A 17749-nucleotide genomic window follows, 5' to 3' on the forward strand; every position below is an offset into this window, starting at 1 on the left:
GCCTGGCACATACTAGGCAAGTACTTAGCCACAAGTTCCTGGCAATAGAATTTATAAATTTTTGTTCGGTTAAAATGTCACTTGTTTTTAATTTACATTTATCGACTACTAGTAAAATCTTAACTTTTAAATGTAGGAATTTGCTTTATAAGTCTTTTATTTTATGTCTTTTTTCTCTTTAGTTTTTCTCTTTTCTTCATGCTTATGTTAAACATTTTTCTCAGTTCATGGCTTTTCTCATAAAGTGATTTTTATTTAGATATTTTGAGGTTTTTTTATTTTTTGGTTTTTCGAGACAGGGTTTCTCTGTGTAGCTTTGCGCCTTTCCTGGAACTCGTTTTGTAGACCAGGCTGGCCTCGACTCACAGAGATCCACCTGCCTCTGCTTCTCGAGTGCTGGGATTAATGGCATGCACCACCACTGCCTGGCTTTGAGTTTTTATGTAATCATATTTGCTAGCTTTTTCTTATTGTTTGGTTAGAAAGTTTTTTTTTTAAATTCATTTCTCCTAATATATATGGCTTCAATATTCAATTTATATAATTAATTTGGAAATCATTTTATGTTTTAGTAAGTACTGAGTATATGATTTAATTTACTTAATAAACAATATCTTATTATTTCTTATCAATTTTCTATTTACATATTTTAAAGCATTTTTGTCTAGTTTAAAAGATATCTGCTCCTGTACATGAACTTTTTATCTTTTATTTTAGACTAAAGAGAAATTATCTTCTATTATAACTGACCTCAGCATAATAATGGAACCAACAGAATATTCAGAATTAAGTGAATTTGCATCTAGGTAAGCTGTTTTACAAATTTAATTGCTTTGTGGTTGATTTTTGCTCTACAGGTTTTAAAATTTTCTTTATAATTTTTTTGTTTTCTGTATTTTTATATATATATATTTTCTTTTTAAAAATTTTATGTGTATGGGTGTTTTGACTGAATGTATGTTTGTATACCATGTATATGCAGTGCCTATGGAAGATAGAAAAGGTCACTATATATGTATGCTGTTGATCTTTTGACTGAATCTTTTAATATATTAATCATAACTTTGGTTTTGAGACTAGGTTTCCCTTTGTGGACATAGCTGGTTTCAAACTTTCACTCTTCTGTGTTGTTGTTGTTGGTGGTGATGGTTTTTTACTCTTTGGGGGGCCCACCACCCAGCTCCCAAATAAATACACATGGAGACGTATTCTTATGAATGCTCGGCCGTAGCTTGCTTTAGTTTCTAGCCAGCTTTTCTTAACTTTAAATTATCCCCTCTACCTTTTGCCTCTGGGATTTTTCCCTTTTCTCTTACTTCTGTAAATCTTACTTTTATTCTTCCGTGGCTTGTAATGTAGCTGGGTGGCTGGGTGGCTAGGTGGCTGGGCCCTGAAGTCCTCCTTCTCTGGCTTCTAGCTCTTTTCCTCCCAGATTTCTCCCCCTATATATTTTCTCTGTCTGCCAGCCCCGCCTCTCCTTTCTCCTGTCTAGCTATTGGCCAGTTCTTTATTAGACCATCAGGTGTTTTCCACAGGCACAGTAACATAGCTTTGCAGAGTTAAACAAATGCAACATAAACAAAAGTAACACCCCTTAAAATAATATTCTACTACACTTCTGCCTTGCCCTCTTTAGTAGCTAGGATTCCTTGCCAAACCTTAGAAATATTAGAGCTCCTGTTTAACAAATATCAATCTCTGAATCATCTTTAAGTCCAGGTCTGCTGATAAGTTAACAGTGGGTTAATTTTTCTTGAATTTTTTGCTCATAATTTTTGGTTGAATTGTAGACATTTGCCTGTGGGAAAGCAAACTGAAGCAGATATTGAGCACTCATGGCCAACCTCTTATCATGCTGCTAATATGGGGAACTAACTCAGTGGTAGTCAACAGTTGAGCTGGATTTGGGGTTAGTATTACTACTATTTTAAAAATATATTTTTATTATTTTTAATTATGTGTATGTGTACATGAGTTCAGGTGCCCTCAGAGTCCAGGAGCATCAGATCCCCTGGAGCTGGAGTTACAGGCCCTGACATGGGTGCCTGGAACCACATTTAGGTACTCTACGAGTACTTATTGTTTACTGCTGAGGTATTTCTCTGCATCAGGATTTTTTTTCTGTGTGTTATGGGGTGTGTGTGTCGGGGCGGGGGGCAGTCCTCACTCTGTTACATGGGCTGCCCTAAAATTGTGATCATCTTGCCTTATCTTCCCAAGTGGTTGAGATTGCAGGCATGTGCCACCACTGATCAGTGTGGGTGTAGGATCACAGACCCAATGAATATCTTGTCCTTCCCATGGAACCAGAGGGTTTTTACTGCTGTTCCTCTTTCAGAAGCAGTTATCTTTGTCTTGGCATCAGGAGTGATCTTATGCCTCTCACTGAGACAGATGGGTTGACCTTCTCTCTTGGAAGCCGTGGATTTGTTTTCATTACTTTGCCATCTCACCTTCAATCACTTGAAATGTCTGATTCTGACAAGTTTTGAGGTTTTATGCCTATACTCCAGCAGCAGCTGATCAATTTTTGCATGTCTGTGCTACTGATAGTTCTTTCTGGACTTCCATCATGGCCAAGTCTTTCTGGTTCAGTGCTTTTGTGTATGTAATGATATGGCGTGAGTGGACGGCCTTGGCAAGTGGAGCCAAGGTGCCCCCCAGAGGGTGAGGCAGACACACCATGCAAAAGCAGCAATGGGCTTTGGAATGGCATGTTGGAAAGTCACTCACACCCTAAGCACAGCATCCACATGGAAAGAGATTATTATAGAAATAGAGAAGAAGAGAGAAAAAGAGGGAGAGAGGAAGAAAGAGAAAGGGAGGGAAAGGGGAGATGTGCACACCTCATGGCGGGGAAGGGAGGAAGGAGAGAAGAGAAAGAACAAGTTAGAGGTTTTTCCTTAAAAGAGGATTACATCAGGATGCAGGGCAGGTCCCCAAGGGGCAGGCCAGAATGCCAACTGTGTATGGTTCATTTCTCTCAAAGATGGACAAACTATGACTTGCAAATGTTTAGAAAAAAATATTTCTTATTCAAACCCATTTATGCCCATTCTTTTACATATTGTGGATAGTTCACTTCATGGTATAGTGACAGAGTAATTAGGATAGAAATCATATAGCCTCCAATCCTAACATATTTCCTATTTGGCCCTTCGAAGAAAGGTTTGCTGACTTCTACTGTAGGTTAAGTACTTAGAAATAGTGCTGGATTGTATGGCAAGGGTATGTTTAACTTTATAAGATACTGTGAAACTATTTTCCCACTATCAATATGCAAAAACTTCCAGTTGTCCACATCTTCTTCAGTACTTGTTTATTTTTTCCTGATTTGGGGGGAGTGGGTTGGTATTTTTTGACACAGATTCTTAGTAGGTTCAAGCTGGTATTGAACTTATGAGCCACCTGCCCCCTCCCAAGTGCTGAGATTAGAGATGTATGCCACCATGCCTGACTCAACCCTTGGTATTTTTTCTTTCTTTTTTTTAAGCAGTTTTGTCAGGTGTAAAGGTCCTGGAAGAAACAGGGTCACTCTAGGATGATTTTTAGCCTTTACAGCCACAGGGGAATCAGCTTCTGGTGAACTGACTATAGCTTTGCAAAAGGCTTTTTTGTTATACAATTTCCACCTTAGCAAGTCAATTTCTGCTTACCAAACCTCTTATCTGAAGCTCCACAAAGAGAAACACCAAAGTAGTTCTCAGCCACAGAACTCTCTGGTTTTCCAAGTTCTTCTGCAACCAAGTTTTGCATAGACTTTGAACTTTTTCGGAAAGCGCTCAGATAAGATTTACATACTTCAAACAGAAGATAGCAGGCACAAAAGGCAGATCAAAATCCAGGTGCTAACACTCCAAATCAACCAGCTGCAAAGCTCTGTGGGAACTCCCTCTACATAAGCTGTATTAGAAGTGTGTTTATTTTCCTGATTGTTGACAGTGTGTCTTTACATGTTGCTGTCCATTTATTCTCTTTGAAGCTTTATTCCCTGTTTTTTTAATTATTTGATTTAGTTGTTTATTTTCTCACCATTCCTTTGAAAATTCTTTATATGTTCTGAGAACAGATACCTCTTTGTAATTGTATTTTTCCAGGTGTGTCTCCCATTTTGTACTTTTCATTTTCTTAACATATTTGCAAAACAGATTTTTAAAAATTTAATGAACAACTTTTGTTTTTGAATGAGTCATGCTATGTGAGGCTGTACCCCATAGATGATGAAAAACTGGACCAAAGCAAAACTAAAAACCAGCTGAACAAACTCTGAAGTTTGTATCTCCATGTCTGCTGTCCAAACACTCTTCAGAAATCCAACTCCTTTCAGCTTTGTTGACTGCAACACAATTCTCTCTTGGGTTTGTTCCACTCCATGTTAGCAGCTTTCCTTGGCAGGCACCCCATGGCTCTGTCATCTCCAACATCTTGGGGTCTTCAAGGCAATCTAGGCTTTACCTTCACAGCTTTAGGCAGTGGCCTCTCTGGGCCTCCATTCAGGGACACCCCAAACACATGCCTGGCCTCAGTGGCTTTCCTTAGTCATAGAGGGAGATTCCATAAACCCTTTCTTCTGTCCTTGATTCTAAAGCCAGAACCACATTCTGCTGCTTGCTGGGACTGGAACATGGCCCCTCCATCAATTACATCTTCATCTGTTTTCTGTCCTTCACTCCTAAGCTTGGCTGTCCTGAAACTTGCTTTGTAGACCAGACTGGCCTCAGACACAGAGATCTGCCAGCCTCTGCCTTCTGAATACTGGGATTTAGGTGTGCACTATCACACCTAAGCTGTTCTTTAACTCCTTTTCACAAGTTGGAAAATTAGCTGGGCGGGGTCTTTCCCTGAGGTCACCACTCCCTTTATTCCGTTTCTCAATCTGTTTATCTCCTTGAACACAGAATTGAGCTCCATTCCACTTCCTGATGCCCCTTTTCTCCTCAATCTGTACATTTTTTATTTTTTTCCTGCTCAGCTTTCTCCTTTTCATTATAAATCTTCATAAGAGTGAACACTATTAACCACATGACAGAGTCTATACTAAGGAGTTTTCTGATTTCTTCAACCAATGGAATTAATCCAAATCTCTTCACTTTAGCTTCAGGCAGACTCTTTGGACAAAGGCAAAAAGCAGCCACTCTCTTCACCAAAAGATCACAAGACCAGTCTCCAAGCCACATACTAACGTTTTTCTCCTCTGAAACCTCTTGAGCCAGCCCCCCACACTTCAAATCACCCTCAGCACTACTGTCTCCCATGTTTCTATTAGAATGGCCCATTAAGCCCCGCTGAAAGTGTTCAACTGCTTTTCTTTTTTCTTTTTTTTTTTTTTGTTTGTTTGTTTGTTTTTTCCGAGACAGGGTTTGTCTGTGTAGCTTTACGCCTCTCCTGGAACTCACTTGGTAGCCCAGGCTGGCCTCGAACTCACAGAGATTCGCCTGGCTCTGCCTCCCGAGTGCTGGGATTAAAGGCGTGCGCCACCACCGCCCAGCTCAACTGCTTTTCTAATTCAGTCCCAAAGTCCATATTCCTCCAAACAAAACATGCTCTCATCTATCAAAGCACTACCCCATTCCTTGGTACCAACTTCTGTCTCAGTTTGGGTTTCTGTTGCTGTGAAGAGACACCACAACCATTGCAACTCTTATAAAGGAAAACATTTAATTGGGGTTGGCTTACAGTTTCAGAGGTTTAGTCCATTATCATCATGGTGAGAAGCATGGCAGCATGCAGGCAGACAAGGTTCTGGAGAAGGAGCTGAGAGTCCTACATCTTAATCCACAGGTAGCAGAAGGAGATGCCTTGCCACACTGGGCGTAGCTTGAGCATATAAGACCTCAAAGCCTGTCTCCAAAATGACACACTTCCTCCAAAAAGCCACACCTCCTAAAAAGTGCCACTCCCTATGGGCCAAGCATTCAAACACATGAGTCTGTGGGGGCCATACCTATTCAAACCACCACAACCGTTGATGGCTTTTCTCCCTTAGTACACATAGCACCTTCTGACTATGAAAGCAATCATTCAGGAATGAAGTTTTCAGGTCAATACCAGCTTAATTTCTTTATGTCCTGTGACCAAAGTATGTGCTATCTTCAGCAATAGGGTCTTATCAAAATCTGGTGGGCAACCAAGGTCAGTGACAGTACAGTAGCCTGTATGGCTTTGGGCATTTCTGGCTCCTGGGTTAACCAACAACTTAAAGGGAGACATCTGACACCTGGCACTGGGGTTTTTACTTAATAACCGGAGGGAATAACCTGTTTTACTTAATAACATCAGGGAAGAGCATTATCCTCCCCCCCTCAAAAAAAAAAAAAACCCAAATGCTGTCTTTGTTAGGGTTTCTATTGCTATGATGAAATACCATGACCAAAAAGTTGGGTGAGGAAAGGGTTTATTTAGCTTACACTTTTACATTACTGTTTATCATTGAAGGAAATCAGAACAGGAACTTAAGCAAGATAGGATCCTGGGAGTAGGAGTTGATATGGAGGTCAAGGATGGTGCTGCTTAATGGTTGCTCCTCATGCCTTGCTCAGCCTGCTTTCTTATAAAAGCCAGGACCACCAGCCCAGGAATGGTACCACCCACAGTGGGCTCAGTCCTCCCCACATCAATCACTAATTAAGAAAATGCCATACAGGCTTGCCTACAGCCTGATCTTATGGAGGCTTTTTGTTTGTTTGTTTGTTTGTTTGTTTGTTTTTAAATTGGGGTTTAGCCCATGTCAAGCTGACATAAAACTATCCAGTGTACATACAACATGGAGTACAGACTGTTTATTATATTTATACACACACACACACACATATTAGTTTTTCAAGATGGAGTTTCTCTGTGTAGCCTTGGCCTTCCTGGAACTTGCTCTGTACACCACGCTGGCTCAAACACAGAGATCTGCCTAACTGTGTCCCCCACGTGCTGGTATTAAAGGAGTGTGCCACCACTGCCCTGCTTGTTTATTATAATTTCAGTGAGTTTAAAAAATAGCTTGTTATTCACTCTTGTTCTATTGTATGAATATTTTATAGACGACAAGATATGGTGTTTTTTTTAAAGTATCTAATACATTTTTCCCTGAGATATCTTTTAGACTTTGATGACCAAATGCATAGTGCTTATTTACTACTTGATAAATGTAAAATAGACATTCTTTGTATACTGTCGTTGAATTGACCACCTTTATAACTATGTGTACTAATCATTATAACCAAGGTATTAAACTTTTAGGCATGGTGGTCCATGCCTGTAGCCCTGGCAATGGGATGCTAAAATAAGAGGATCACAAGTTCTGGGCTTGCCTAGTGTGGTAGTTTGAAAGAAAGTGGCCCCCAAAGGGAGGGGCACTATTAGGTGTGTCCTTGTTGGAGGAAGTGTGTCACTGTGTGGGCAGGCTTTGAGGTCTTTTTTGCTCAAGCTTCCCTCAGTGTGACAGTCAGTTGACTTCCTGTTGCCTGCAAGATGTAGCACTCTCAGCTCCAGCACCTCGTCTGCCTGCAGGCTGCCATGCTCCCTGCCATGATGATAATGGACTGAATCTCTGAAACTGTAAGCAAGACCCCTCAATTAAATGTTTTCCTTCATAAGCATTGCCATGGTCATGGTGTCTCTTCACAGCAATAAAAACCTAACTAAGACACCTAGGCTATGTAATGAAACCCTATTTTAAAAAAAGAAGAAAAGAATTGTTCCAGCAACACATATTTACACAAACTCTTTGTGCTATTACTCTGCAACTCTTAACTCCTGGCAAAGCCAGAATTAACCTATTTACCCATCGAACCACATTTGTGCTGTTTCAGAGTTTAGTGAATACACCATATTAGAATTATATGCATATCATGTTGGTAAAATGTATAGTAGGGACTGGAGGGATGATTCAGCAGTTAAGAGCACTTGTTATTCTTGCAAAGGATCCAGGTTTGATTTCCAGAACCCATATGGTGGCTCACAATCATCTGTAACTCCAGTTCCAGGGTATCATATGCCCTCTCTGATCTCTGAAGGGACCAATCGTGCACATGTGGTACATACAACGTGGAGTACAGACTCTATATATATATATATATATATATATATATATATATATATATATATATATATATACACACACACATATATATGTGTGTGTATGTATATGTGTGTATATATATGTATATGTGTATATATATGTATATATATACTAACATAAATACTAACATAAAATACTTAAGTCTAGTATAAATTGTTTTTATAAGTTATATAATAGATTTGTCTTGATTCTTTCAAGAGAGATACTATATTTCCATTATTCACAATAATAAACTTTCACTGCAGTATAATTGTTTATTATTAGAACACATCTTTTGGTGTGCTTAATTAATAAATTTAGTTTTATCATTGTTATATGTGTATAGGAAAACATTGTATATGCAATATTTGATATTATTTTGGTTTTAGGCATTCACTGGAAGCCTTGGAATGTATTTTTCATGCCCCTCACTCATGGAGGATACATCCCAAGACTTCTAGTGAATATAAATTTTCTTTTCCCTAGAGCAAGTAAGCAAAACTTGAAGGAATCATGAATCATATAAGGATATGTTTGGTATGTTTAAGTTTATAATAAATTACAAACTGTTTTCCAAGATGATCATACTATTTTGCAATACCAACACTGTATGAGAGTGAAAAATAATAATATTTAAGTGAATTATTACTAACATATAATTTAGATTCATTTCTAGGAGAACATAGTAGAGTTTTTAATCCCAAATTTCTCTTTGTGCTTTGCTTTGTGCTTAAGAAAGAGACATTTGGAATCATTTTGGTTTTCTGAATACTCTAGTTGAAATTGAAATGTTTTTGCAAACATTTTGTGAAAAATCCATTGCATATGTTTTACATTTGCTAAAGTTTGGACTTTCCTTAGGAAAAATAGATGCATTATAATCAATCCTACAGTGGTAAGAGCCCCTACCCCACATGTACACACACTCTTTCTGTATGTAATTGAAAACTATGCATGCTATAATAATAGTAATCTTGATAAGTACAAAAGAACTGTACTTTTAAAGTTCTTTTAAAATTACATTACTGTCATCAGGTTGGTGTTTGTGTATCTGTGTACTCTGGTCATTCTATGATTTTTTTTTTCCTCATCACATGCTGAAGTGTTTGGTTTTTGCTTACTTGGTTAATGGAATCTAGTCTCATTGCTTATAGGCCATATTGAAGAAACTGCTGCTTTTTTTAGGTGTATATCCTTTGGAGAGTAATTTGTTTACTCAGAAATTTTCTTTCTTCCTTCCTTTCTTTCTTTCTTTCTTTCTTTTTTTTTGTGACAAGGTTTCTTTGTGTAGACCTGGCTGTCCTGGAACTAGCTCTGCAGACCAGGCTAGCCTCTAACTCAAGGAGGTCCACCTGCCTCTGCTTCCTAAATGCTGGGATTAAAGGTGTATGCCACCACTACCTGGCAGACAAAATAATTTTTATAAAACAGTTAAACAACAACAACAACAAAACAACCCTATAGCTTCCCGTCTAAATTTCACCTTGCACTGACTACTGCCATTCTACTTTCTGTTTGTTTGATTTTTTAACTACATTAAGTACCTCACAGAAGTAGAATTATGAAGTATTGTTTTTTGGGAGGGAACTGGCTTTAGTTGGCACAGTATTTTTTAAAATTTAATTTGATTTGACTGATACATTAGAAAAATAAAATAATTTATAAGTATGCTGTTTTGATATATATGTGTTGTATATTGTTTGAATCAAGTTAAATATGTCTTATTTATATTTGCTTACATTAAAAATTCTTACAGATTTCTGAAATATATGATACATTATATACAGTCACTCTTGGTATAATATTAAGGTATATCCATAGTAGTATGTGTCAGAAATTCCTTGTTTTAAGATAGAATTCTCTTGTAAATAAATATCACATTTTGGTCATCCATTCATCTGCCTGTGGACATATAGGTCCTGTCTTAGAGTTTCTATTGCTATGAAGAGATACCATGACTGAACTCTTATAAAGGAAAACATTTAATTGGGGCTGGCTTACAGTTCAGAGGGTTAGTCTGTTATCGTCATGATGAGAAGCATGGCATCATGCATGCAGGCATGGTATAGGAGAAGTAACTGAGAGTTCTACACTTGCTCCCCAGGCAGCAGCAAGAAGAGACAGTATCACACTGGCCTGGCTTGAGCATCTGGAACCTCAAAGCCTGCCCCCAGTGATATACTTCCTCCAAAAAGACCACACCTCCTCCAACAAGGTCACACACATCTGACAATGCCACTCACCATGGGCTTGTGGGGACCATTTTTATTCAAACCACCAAAGGTCCTTTCCACATTGTAATTATTGTTATGAACATGAGTGTACAAGTATCTCTTTGAGTCTTTCTTCCTATCTTTTAGGCGTATACCCAGAAGTGAAATTGCTGGTGTGTGTGGTAATTCTACCTTTAAATTTTTGTTTTGGTTTTGGAGACATGGTTTCTCTGTGTAGTCCTGGCTGTCCTGGAACTTGTTCTATAGAATAGGCTGGCCTTGAATTGACAGAGATCTGCCTGCCTCTGCCTCCTGAGTGCTGGGATGAAAGGTGTGCACCACCGTCACCTGGTTCTCTACTTTTATTTTTTTTAATAATTTATTTTTATTTTATATGCATTGGCGTTTGGCCTGCACATATGTCTGTGTGAAGGTGTAAGATCCCCTGGAACTGGAGTAACAACAGACAGTTGTGACCTGCCATGTGGATGCTGGGAATCAAACCTGGGTCCCCTGGAAGAACAGTGCTCTTAACCACTAAGCCATCTCTCCTCTCCCTACTTTTAATTTTTTTGAAGAACTGCTATGGTGGTATATTGTTTGTAATCTAAGAAATAAAGCTTTCCTGAAGATCAGAGGACAGAGCTAGCCACAGAGTTAGCCATAGAAGTCAGGCAGGGGTGGCACACACCTTTAATCCTAGCACTCAGGGAGGCAGAGGCTGAGATCAGTATGGATTTCTGTGAGTTCAAGGCCACACTGGGCTACATGAGATTAATCCAGTCTAAAAGAGAAACAGAGCCAGGCAGTGCTGGCACACACCTTTAATCCCGGCACTAGGAAGGTTAAGACAGGAAGTGATATGGCTAAGCAGAGAAAGGAATATAAGGCGGGAGGAGGCAGGAACTCACTCTCTTTTCAGGCTAAGGAGTTGGTGAGGTAAGAGGTGGTGGCTGTGGCTTGCTCTGTTTCTCTGATCTTTCAGCTTTCATCCTGACATCTGGCTCCAGGTTTTATTATAAGACCATTTAGAATTCGAGCAACAAACTGCCATTCTGTTTTCCACAGTAGCTACCTGCTGTTAAGTAGTATGTCTGTTTGCATGGGTTTAATACAGTTGGCTATTGTGTAGAGTTCCTCAATTTTCTGCTATCTGGCTGCTGTAAATATTATAACTGTCCTTTTCCTGATTGCCTGGTTTCTGAAAAGGACAAATAAAAATGGAGCATAAAAGGTCACAACCCTTTATGTCTTATGGAAACCCCTTCAGCTGGGATAAGTAGAAAGAAGTCTAAAGACTTTTTTTTTTCTTTGTTTTTTTTTGCAACAGGATTTCTCTATGTAATAGTCTTGGCTGTCTTGGAACTAGCTCTGTAAACCAGGCTGCCCTCGAACTCACAGATTCACCTGTGAGTGCTGGGATTAAAGGCATGCACCACCACCACCACCACCACCACCACCACCACCACCACCACCACCACCACCACCACCACCGTTGTAGACAGAAGTTTTCCTTTGTCCCACTTGGTCCCACAGCCGCTCAGTCCCAAGTAAACACAGAGACTTATATTAATTACATACTGTATGGCCTATGGCTCAGGCTTCTTGCTAACTAGCTCTTTCATCTTAAATTAACCTATTTTTATTAATCTATATGTTGCCATGTGGCTATGGCATTACTGGTCTGCTGGCATCTTGTTGCTCCTTGGGTGGCGGGCTGGCGTCTCTTCTCCCCATCTGTCTCTTTCCTGTATCTCTGCTTGGATTTCCTACCTGCCTCTAAGCTGCCTTGCCATAGGCCAAATGGGCACAACATATATTCACAGCATACAGAAAGACATCCCATAGCACACTGCCCCACAACTTCCTGTCTTTTATCTGCACCTCTGTGATCAGAAGCAGTATCAGCTATCAGAGCACACAGATGCCATATACTGGGAGTGCAGAGTCCTTTTTTCTCCACCCAGACTTTACCAGATAGCTGTGGTTGTGCCAAGAGCTGAACTTGACTGAAGTGAACCCCAATTTGCTGTCTAAGCCTTACCCTGAATGTTGGAAGCCTTCCATAGATGCCGAATTTTCACAATAGCTATATCAAACAGGGTTTACCAGTGGAATTGTCTCAGTGGGAAGATGAAATTTCAGGGCATCATCTGAAAATCATCACATTGAAGTATTTTTTTTCTCCCCTCAACATGTTTTTATTAATTTCTTAGGAATTTCATATAATGCATCCCGATCACACATGCTTCCCATTCTTTCCAGGTCCTTCCCACCCTTGTGCCCCACCCCCAAAGTCCAGCTTGTGTTGCCCATGTACTCATTGGAGCCTGGCCAAACTCCCAGTGGGCAGCCCTTTAAAGAGAACTGTGTCCTCCCCCATCCCACTCCCACCCTTCACCAGAAGACATCAAGTGTGAATAGTTACACTTTAGCATCTTTATCACAATTTGTAAGGATTCTTAAATAGCTTCATGTCTGGACTGTTTCCTTTAGGAGGGTAGGGAGAGAGGTTGGCACAGAAGCCTTCAATGTCTCTCATTAAGTTATGAATACAGTCATCGATCAATACCATTGCAAAAGAAGCTTTTCTGTCTATAGCAGCTGGAGGTGTCGTGGATCATGGATATCAACATGATTTCCAGTGGCAGCCCAGATCATGGACATCAACATGGTTTCTAGCGCACACTATTTATACAGGTACCCTCAGAGGGCAGAAGAAGACATCAGATACCCTGAAACTGGACTTCTAGATAGTTGTAAACTACCAGATGTAGATGTTGGAAACTGAACTTGGGTCCTCTGAAAGAGCAGCAAATGTTCTTAACCACTGAGCAATCTCTCCAAACCTGTTGAATAATTTCTCAGTCTTTTTATTTATGTTGGTGATCAAAATAACTGAAAATTGACCACTGGAAATCCATTTGAACTGGCTCCTACAGCCATGTGATACTACTTTGTCATATCTTCAAGCACTTCTTTGTAATTTAATATTAAAAAGGTTTTCAGAAATTGCAATACATAAAACCTCTTCTGCCCCATCCATGGATTGAGTCATTTCTCTGAGGACTTTTAGTGGGGACTAGTATTAGAGACCAAGATCTGACACATGATGTGTTCACTGCTATTGGAGTGCTTTGTTTCTTGGCCTTTTCAGGAGACAGAGCTAGAAAATTTGTGCTAACAAATGTTTGCTAACACACCAAACCATATCATCTTTACACTGCTTTTATACATACTCCTGTTTCACATTTACATGTTCCTTCTTCCACATTAAGACTTACCATTTTGGGTTTTGTTTTGTTTTGTTTTGTTTTGTTTTGGTTTTGTTTTGTTTGTTTGTTTAGTAACAAATTGTGAGCCAAACATGGTGGCCTATGCCTTTAATCCCAGCACTCGGGAGGCAGAGGCAGGTGGATCTCTTGTGAGTTCAAGGCCAGCCTGGTCTACAAAGCCAGTTCCAGGACAGCCAGGGCTACACACATACACACACACACACATAAACCCTGTCTCAAAAAAACAGTAATGGATTGTTTCAGTTTCTTTTTAAAATTAATGACATCAAAGTCTTAAATGTATTTTTGAAAGTTTTCTTTTGGATATGGAATTCTTGGTTGACAGTTTGAGCTTTTAGGGTGTTTTCTACCCCTAATAATATTAACCTTTGGCTTTAAAGATACCCTTTTATATTAAGGATTTGACATGAAGTCTGTTGTATTTCTTCTCATTGTTCTATATTAATGAAACTGGTTTATAATTTGGTTGTGGTAGTGGTTACTCAACTCTGTTCATTTGACACTAATTATAAAATTGTATATCAAAGAGAGAAGTTTGGCATCTCTGAACTTAAATTACAAGTATTGTAAGGATACTATTTACTGTTCACTCCTAGTCTAAGAATACAATAATAAAAAAGCTAGTTTCTGGTTTCACAAAGCCTGGTGCCAACATCCTAGCTGTGCTAGACAAGAGACAGGAGGAAACACCTTGAGGTGCCATGTGAGATAGAATGACACTGATTCACCAGCAGGAAGTCTAAGAGGTAAAATAAACATATTAAAACAGAGAGTCTATAAGTAGCACTATCCAGGGTTGAGAGTCCATTGGTGGCCAGGTGAACTAGCAGCATTCATCCTCTCTATACAGTGTTGCTTCACAAAGCTGAATGGTACTTCTCTTTCTCTATAGTATTCCTAGAGTCCACTGGTGATGGGCTGGAAGAAAATTGTCTGGGATCTGGTGCTTGATGGGCTAGACAAGTGGCACCTCAGTCTGTCATGTCACCTCATTCAGTGATGCTTATCCTATCCACAGTGTTCTGTGAGGATCAATGGCAGCCTGCTGGACCAAGAGTACTTATGCTTTTCACAGTGCTCCTTTTCTGTACCATTTATCTCAAAGCCAGATTTTATTGGTTAGATGCCAGAAGTATTGGCATTATTAGCTAGCTTTTGCTCTTTGTATGACTAGCAGTCCAGGAACAGCTGACTTACAGAAAAGTAGTTTTTCTTTACAGATAATGCTAACTTGCCTAGTTCCCAGTGTACTTTGGAGAGGCTAACTTCAATTCTGGCCAGTGGGCCTCCAATGTTCCCTTACCAGAGAAGTGCATTTCAGGAATAGGGTAGTTGATGCTGAAGTTCCACTGCTTTCGGGGATCATGAATAAAGCTTATAAAGAAGTAAATGAGTGAGATCATAAACATATGGTAATTGATAATGGAAATACTACCAAGAGCTATGGGAATATAAATACCTACAGTGTACCACATAGAGAGTCTTGCTAGCCCAGAGCTCCCACTCTCTAATGTTGTGGTTGGCCTTTCTGGTATCCAGCCCCAGCCTGCTGGTGCTGTGGGAGTTTGCCTGAGTTCAGCTTCGACCTGTCGAGGGGTTCTTGGGTGGAGGAGAGAGGAATGAGGAAATACTAGGTAAGAATATAGAGACGATAAGAAAGCCAGAGATACAGGATAGCTTCGGGAGGGTCCTGAGTCAATACCTAGTCTCCTTGAGGTTTATTCCAAAGGGCCTTTTGTACAATGCCAATGAGTGAGGCAGAAGACCTCCCCCTATCAAGATTAAAGCACAATTACAGCCAAGTGCAGACCCTTCAAAACACCTGGTAACCACGCCCGTAGCCAAATCATCCCATTATGCAGCCCTGCTGGGTAAAGCAAGCTTAGATTCTCTGACCTTGAGTAATTTCGGCCCCCACATGGTGTCTAGAGTTCTCACTCAAGAACTTGTATAAGATAGAAACTTTGTGCCATAAAGCACACTATTTTGCATTCGTCAAATAAGATTTCCTGGAGAATGTGGCATTTGAGTGGTTGAAAGTTGGATAGGTCAAACATTTGAGTAGGGCATTCCAGGCTAAGATAGTCGTTTCTGGCAATTAGCATTAGCTGTCACAGAACAAAGACTTATACAAGTGCAGGGTTCTACATATAGAAGGGCGTCAAGGTCATTTTTAGTGTTAGTGTAACACGTGTTAATAGAAAAAATAAGAAGTAAATGCTAAGTGAGCCTATCATTTCATACTATTTATTAATCATAGCATCTTACTCTTACAGAGCAGAAGAGAAAAGAGATTTGCTCATGTTTTTCCGAAGTCTGCATTTTTTTGTGGAGTTGTATGAATATCGTAAGAACACATTTAAGCATTTTAAGGTAAAGTCTGAAGATTTTAAATTTAAATATATATAGAAAATGAAGCTGGTATTAATTTTGTTGTGGTACACTCATAATTTGCTCTTTTTTTTTTTTTTTTTTGAGACAAGGTCTCACTGTAGCTCTGGATTTTCTGGAACTATGTAGACCAGGCTGACTTCAAACTCACAGACATCTGCTTGACTCTGCCTCTTGAGTGCTGGGATTAAAGGCACGCATTACATACTTGCGTAGAGAATATTATCACTAGAGTAGTAAATTAGCAGTTATTTGTAATAAATGGGTGATAAGCTTCTGTATAAATCAATGGATAAATGATATTATGGAATTTTATTATTTTGACCATTATCGTCTCATTTATTTGAAAATTTTATTTTTGAAAATTTGGCCTTCCTGGAGTACATAAAATACAAGAATAAATGCTAGTAAAGAATATATAGTGCCAGTTGTTGTGGTGCATGCCTTTGATCCCCACACTCACAGGGCAGAAGCAAGCAGCTCAGTATGAGTTTGAGGCCAGCTTGGTCTACATAGTGAGTTTCTGGCCAGCCAAGGCTATGTACACAGTGCCTTAAGCAACCTATTATATATTGTTACAAAACAATATAATTGTAACTTCTATGCCAGACTGTTTTAAGCTGCTGGATTATTGTACATCTGGAGTATAAATATTGAAGCCTGATTTTTATGAAGCAATGCTTTTAAGTCCGGAAATACTTCAAAGACTGCTTTTTGAAGACCATTGTTTAGGGACATAAGCAAAAGTTGTTTGCTTTGTTCTAATCCTTCAGATCCTACTTATTGCCATAACCTTGTTATTAGTAGCTGTGAGCCACACAAAAACCTCTCAATGAATCAGCATAAATAATATTTCAAGGTTCTAGTCCTTCAGAAGCCTAACCTATAACTATTATTTTAAAGACTAGTACTAATTCTCCTGTATTTGGGGTTCAGTTCTTTTTTAATTATTATTTTATTCGTTGTCTTTGATTGAGTTAATAAAATCTGTCAGGAATAAAGCTTTCTTCAGAATGAAAAATGAGCAGTTCCCACATTGCAGTCCCTCAAGTAATTCTCATGATTTTGTTATATTTTCATTTCTGGGCTCTCTGATTTCTTACATTACTTATAAGTATAACTCTTTGGGTTATTGTATTTTTACAATAAGTTTTGAAGTTTGTAGAAATGAGTCTTTTCTCTTGGTTCCTTTTCAAAATTTTTATGTTTGTTTATATGGAGTTTTAAATATTCCATATAAATTTTAAGATTATTTTTATGCTTCTGCAAAAAAGCATCATTGATACTTTCAAAGAGATTTCATTGAATCTGGAGATTGTTTTATTTTCTTGATCATATAAAATTTCCAGGCCATGGACATAGGTGTCTATTCTGTTATGTATGTTGTCTTAGTGTTCTGTTACTATGAAGATACACCATGACCAACTTATAGAAGAAAGCGTTCAATTGGAGGCTTGCTCACATTTCAGAGGGTTAATCCATTATCATCATGGCAGGGAGCATGGCAACAGGCAAGCAGTCATGCAGTTGGAGAAGTAGTTGTGAGCTCACATCTGGTGCAGGCCTTGAGAGGAACACTGGGCCTGGCATGGGCTTTTGAAACCTTAAAGTCACCACCCCCAGTGACACACCTCCTCCAGCAAGGCCACGCTTCCAAATCTTTCTTAAAACAGTTTCACTTCCTTTCACTAAGCATTCAAATATATGAGCCAATGGGGGTTATTTTTATTCAAATCATCACATATGTCTTTTGCTTTTGTGTACTTTTTGCAGTTTTTGTAAGGTGTAAATAACTTTTA

General features: G+C 39.0%; 1 protein-coding gene across 1 annotated transcript in view; it reads left to right on the forward strand.

The window, feature by feature from the left end:
- Cenpp (centromere protein P) overlaps positions 1–17749 on the forward strand; it is a 207859-nt gene that overhangs the window by 21758 nt on the left and 168352 nt on the right. The window contains exons 4-5 of the mRNA XM_059262972.1: positions 718–806; positions 15836–15932. Of these exons, the coding sequence (XP_059118955.1) occupies positions 718–806; positions 15836–15932 (186 nt within the window). The remainder of the gene's footprint in view (positions 1–717; positions 807–15835; positions 15933–17749) is intronic.

This window comes from Peromyscus eremicus, chromosome 5 (genome assembly GCF_949786415.1).
Source record: "Peromyscus eremicus chromosome 5, PerEre_H2_v1, whole genome shotgun sequence".
NCBI classification, from domain to species: domain Eukaryota; kingdom Metazoa; phylum Chordata; class Mammalia; order Rodentia; family Cricetidae; genus Peromyscus; species Peromyscus eremicus.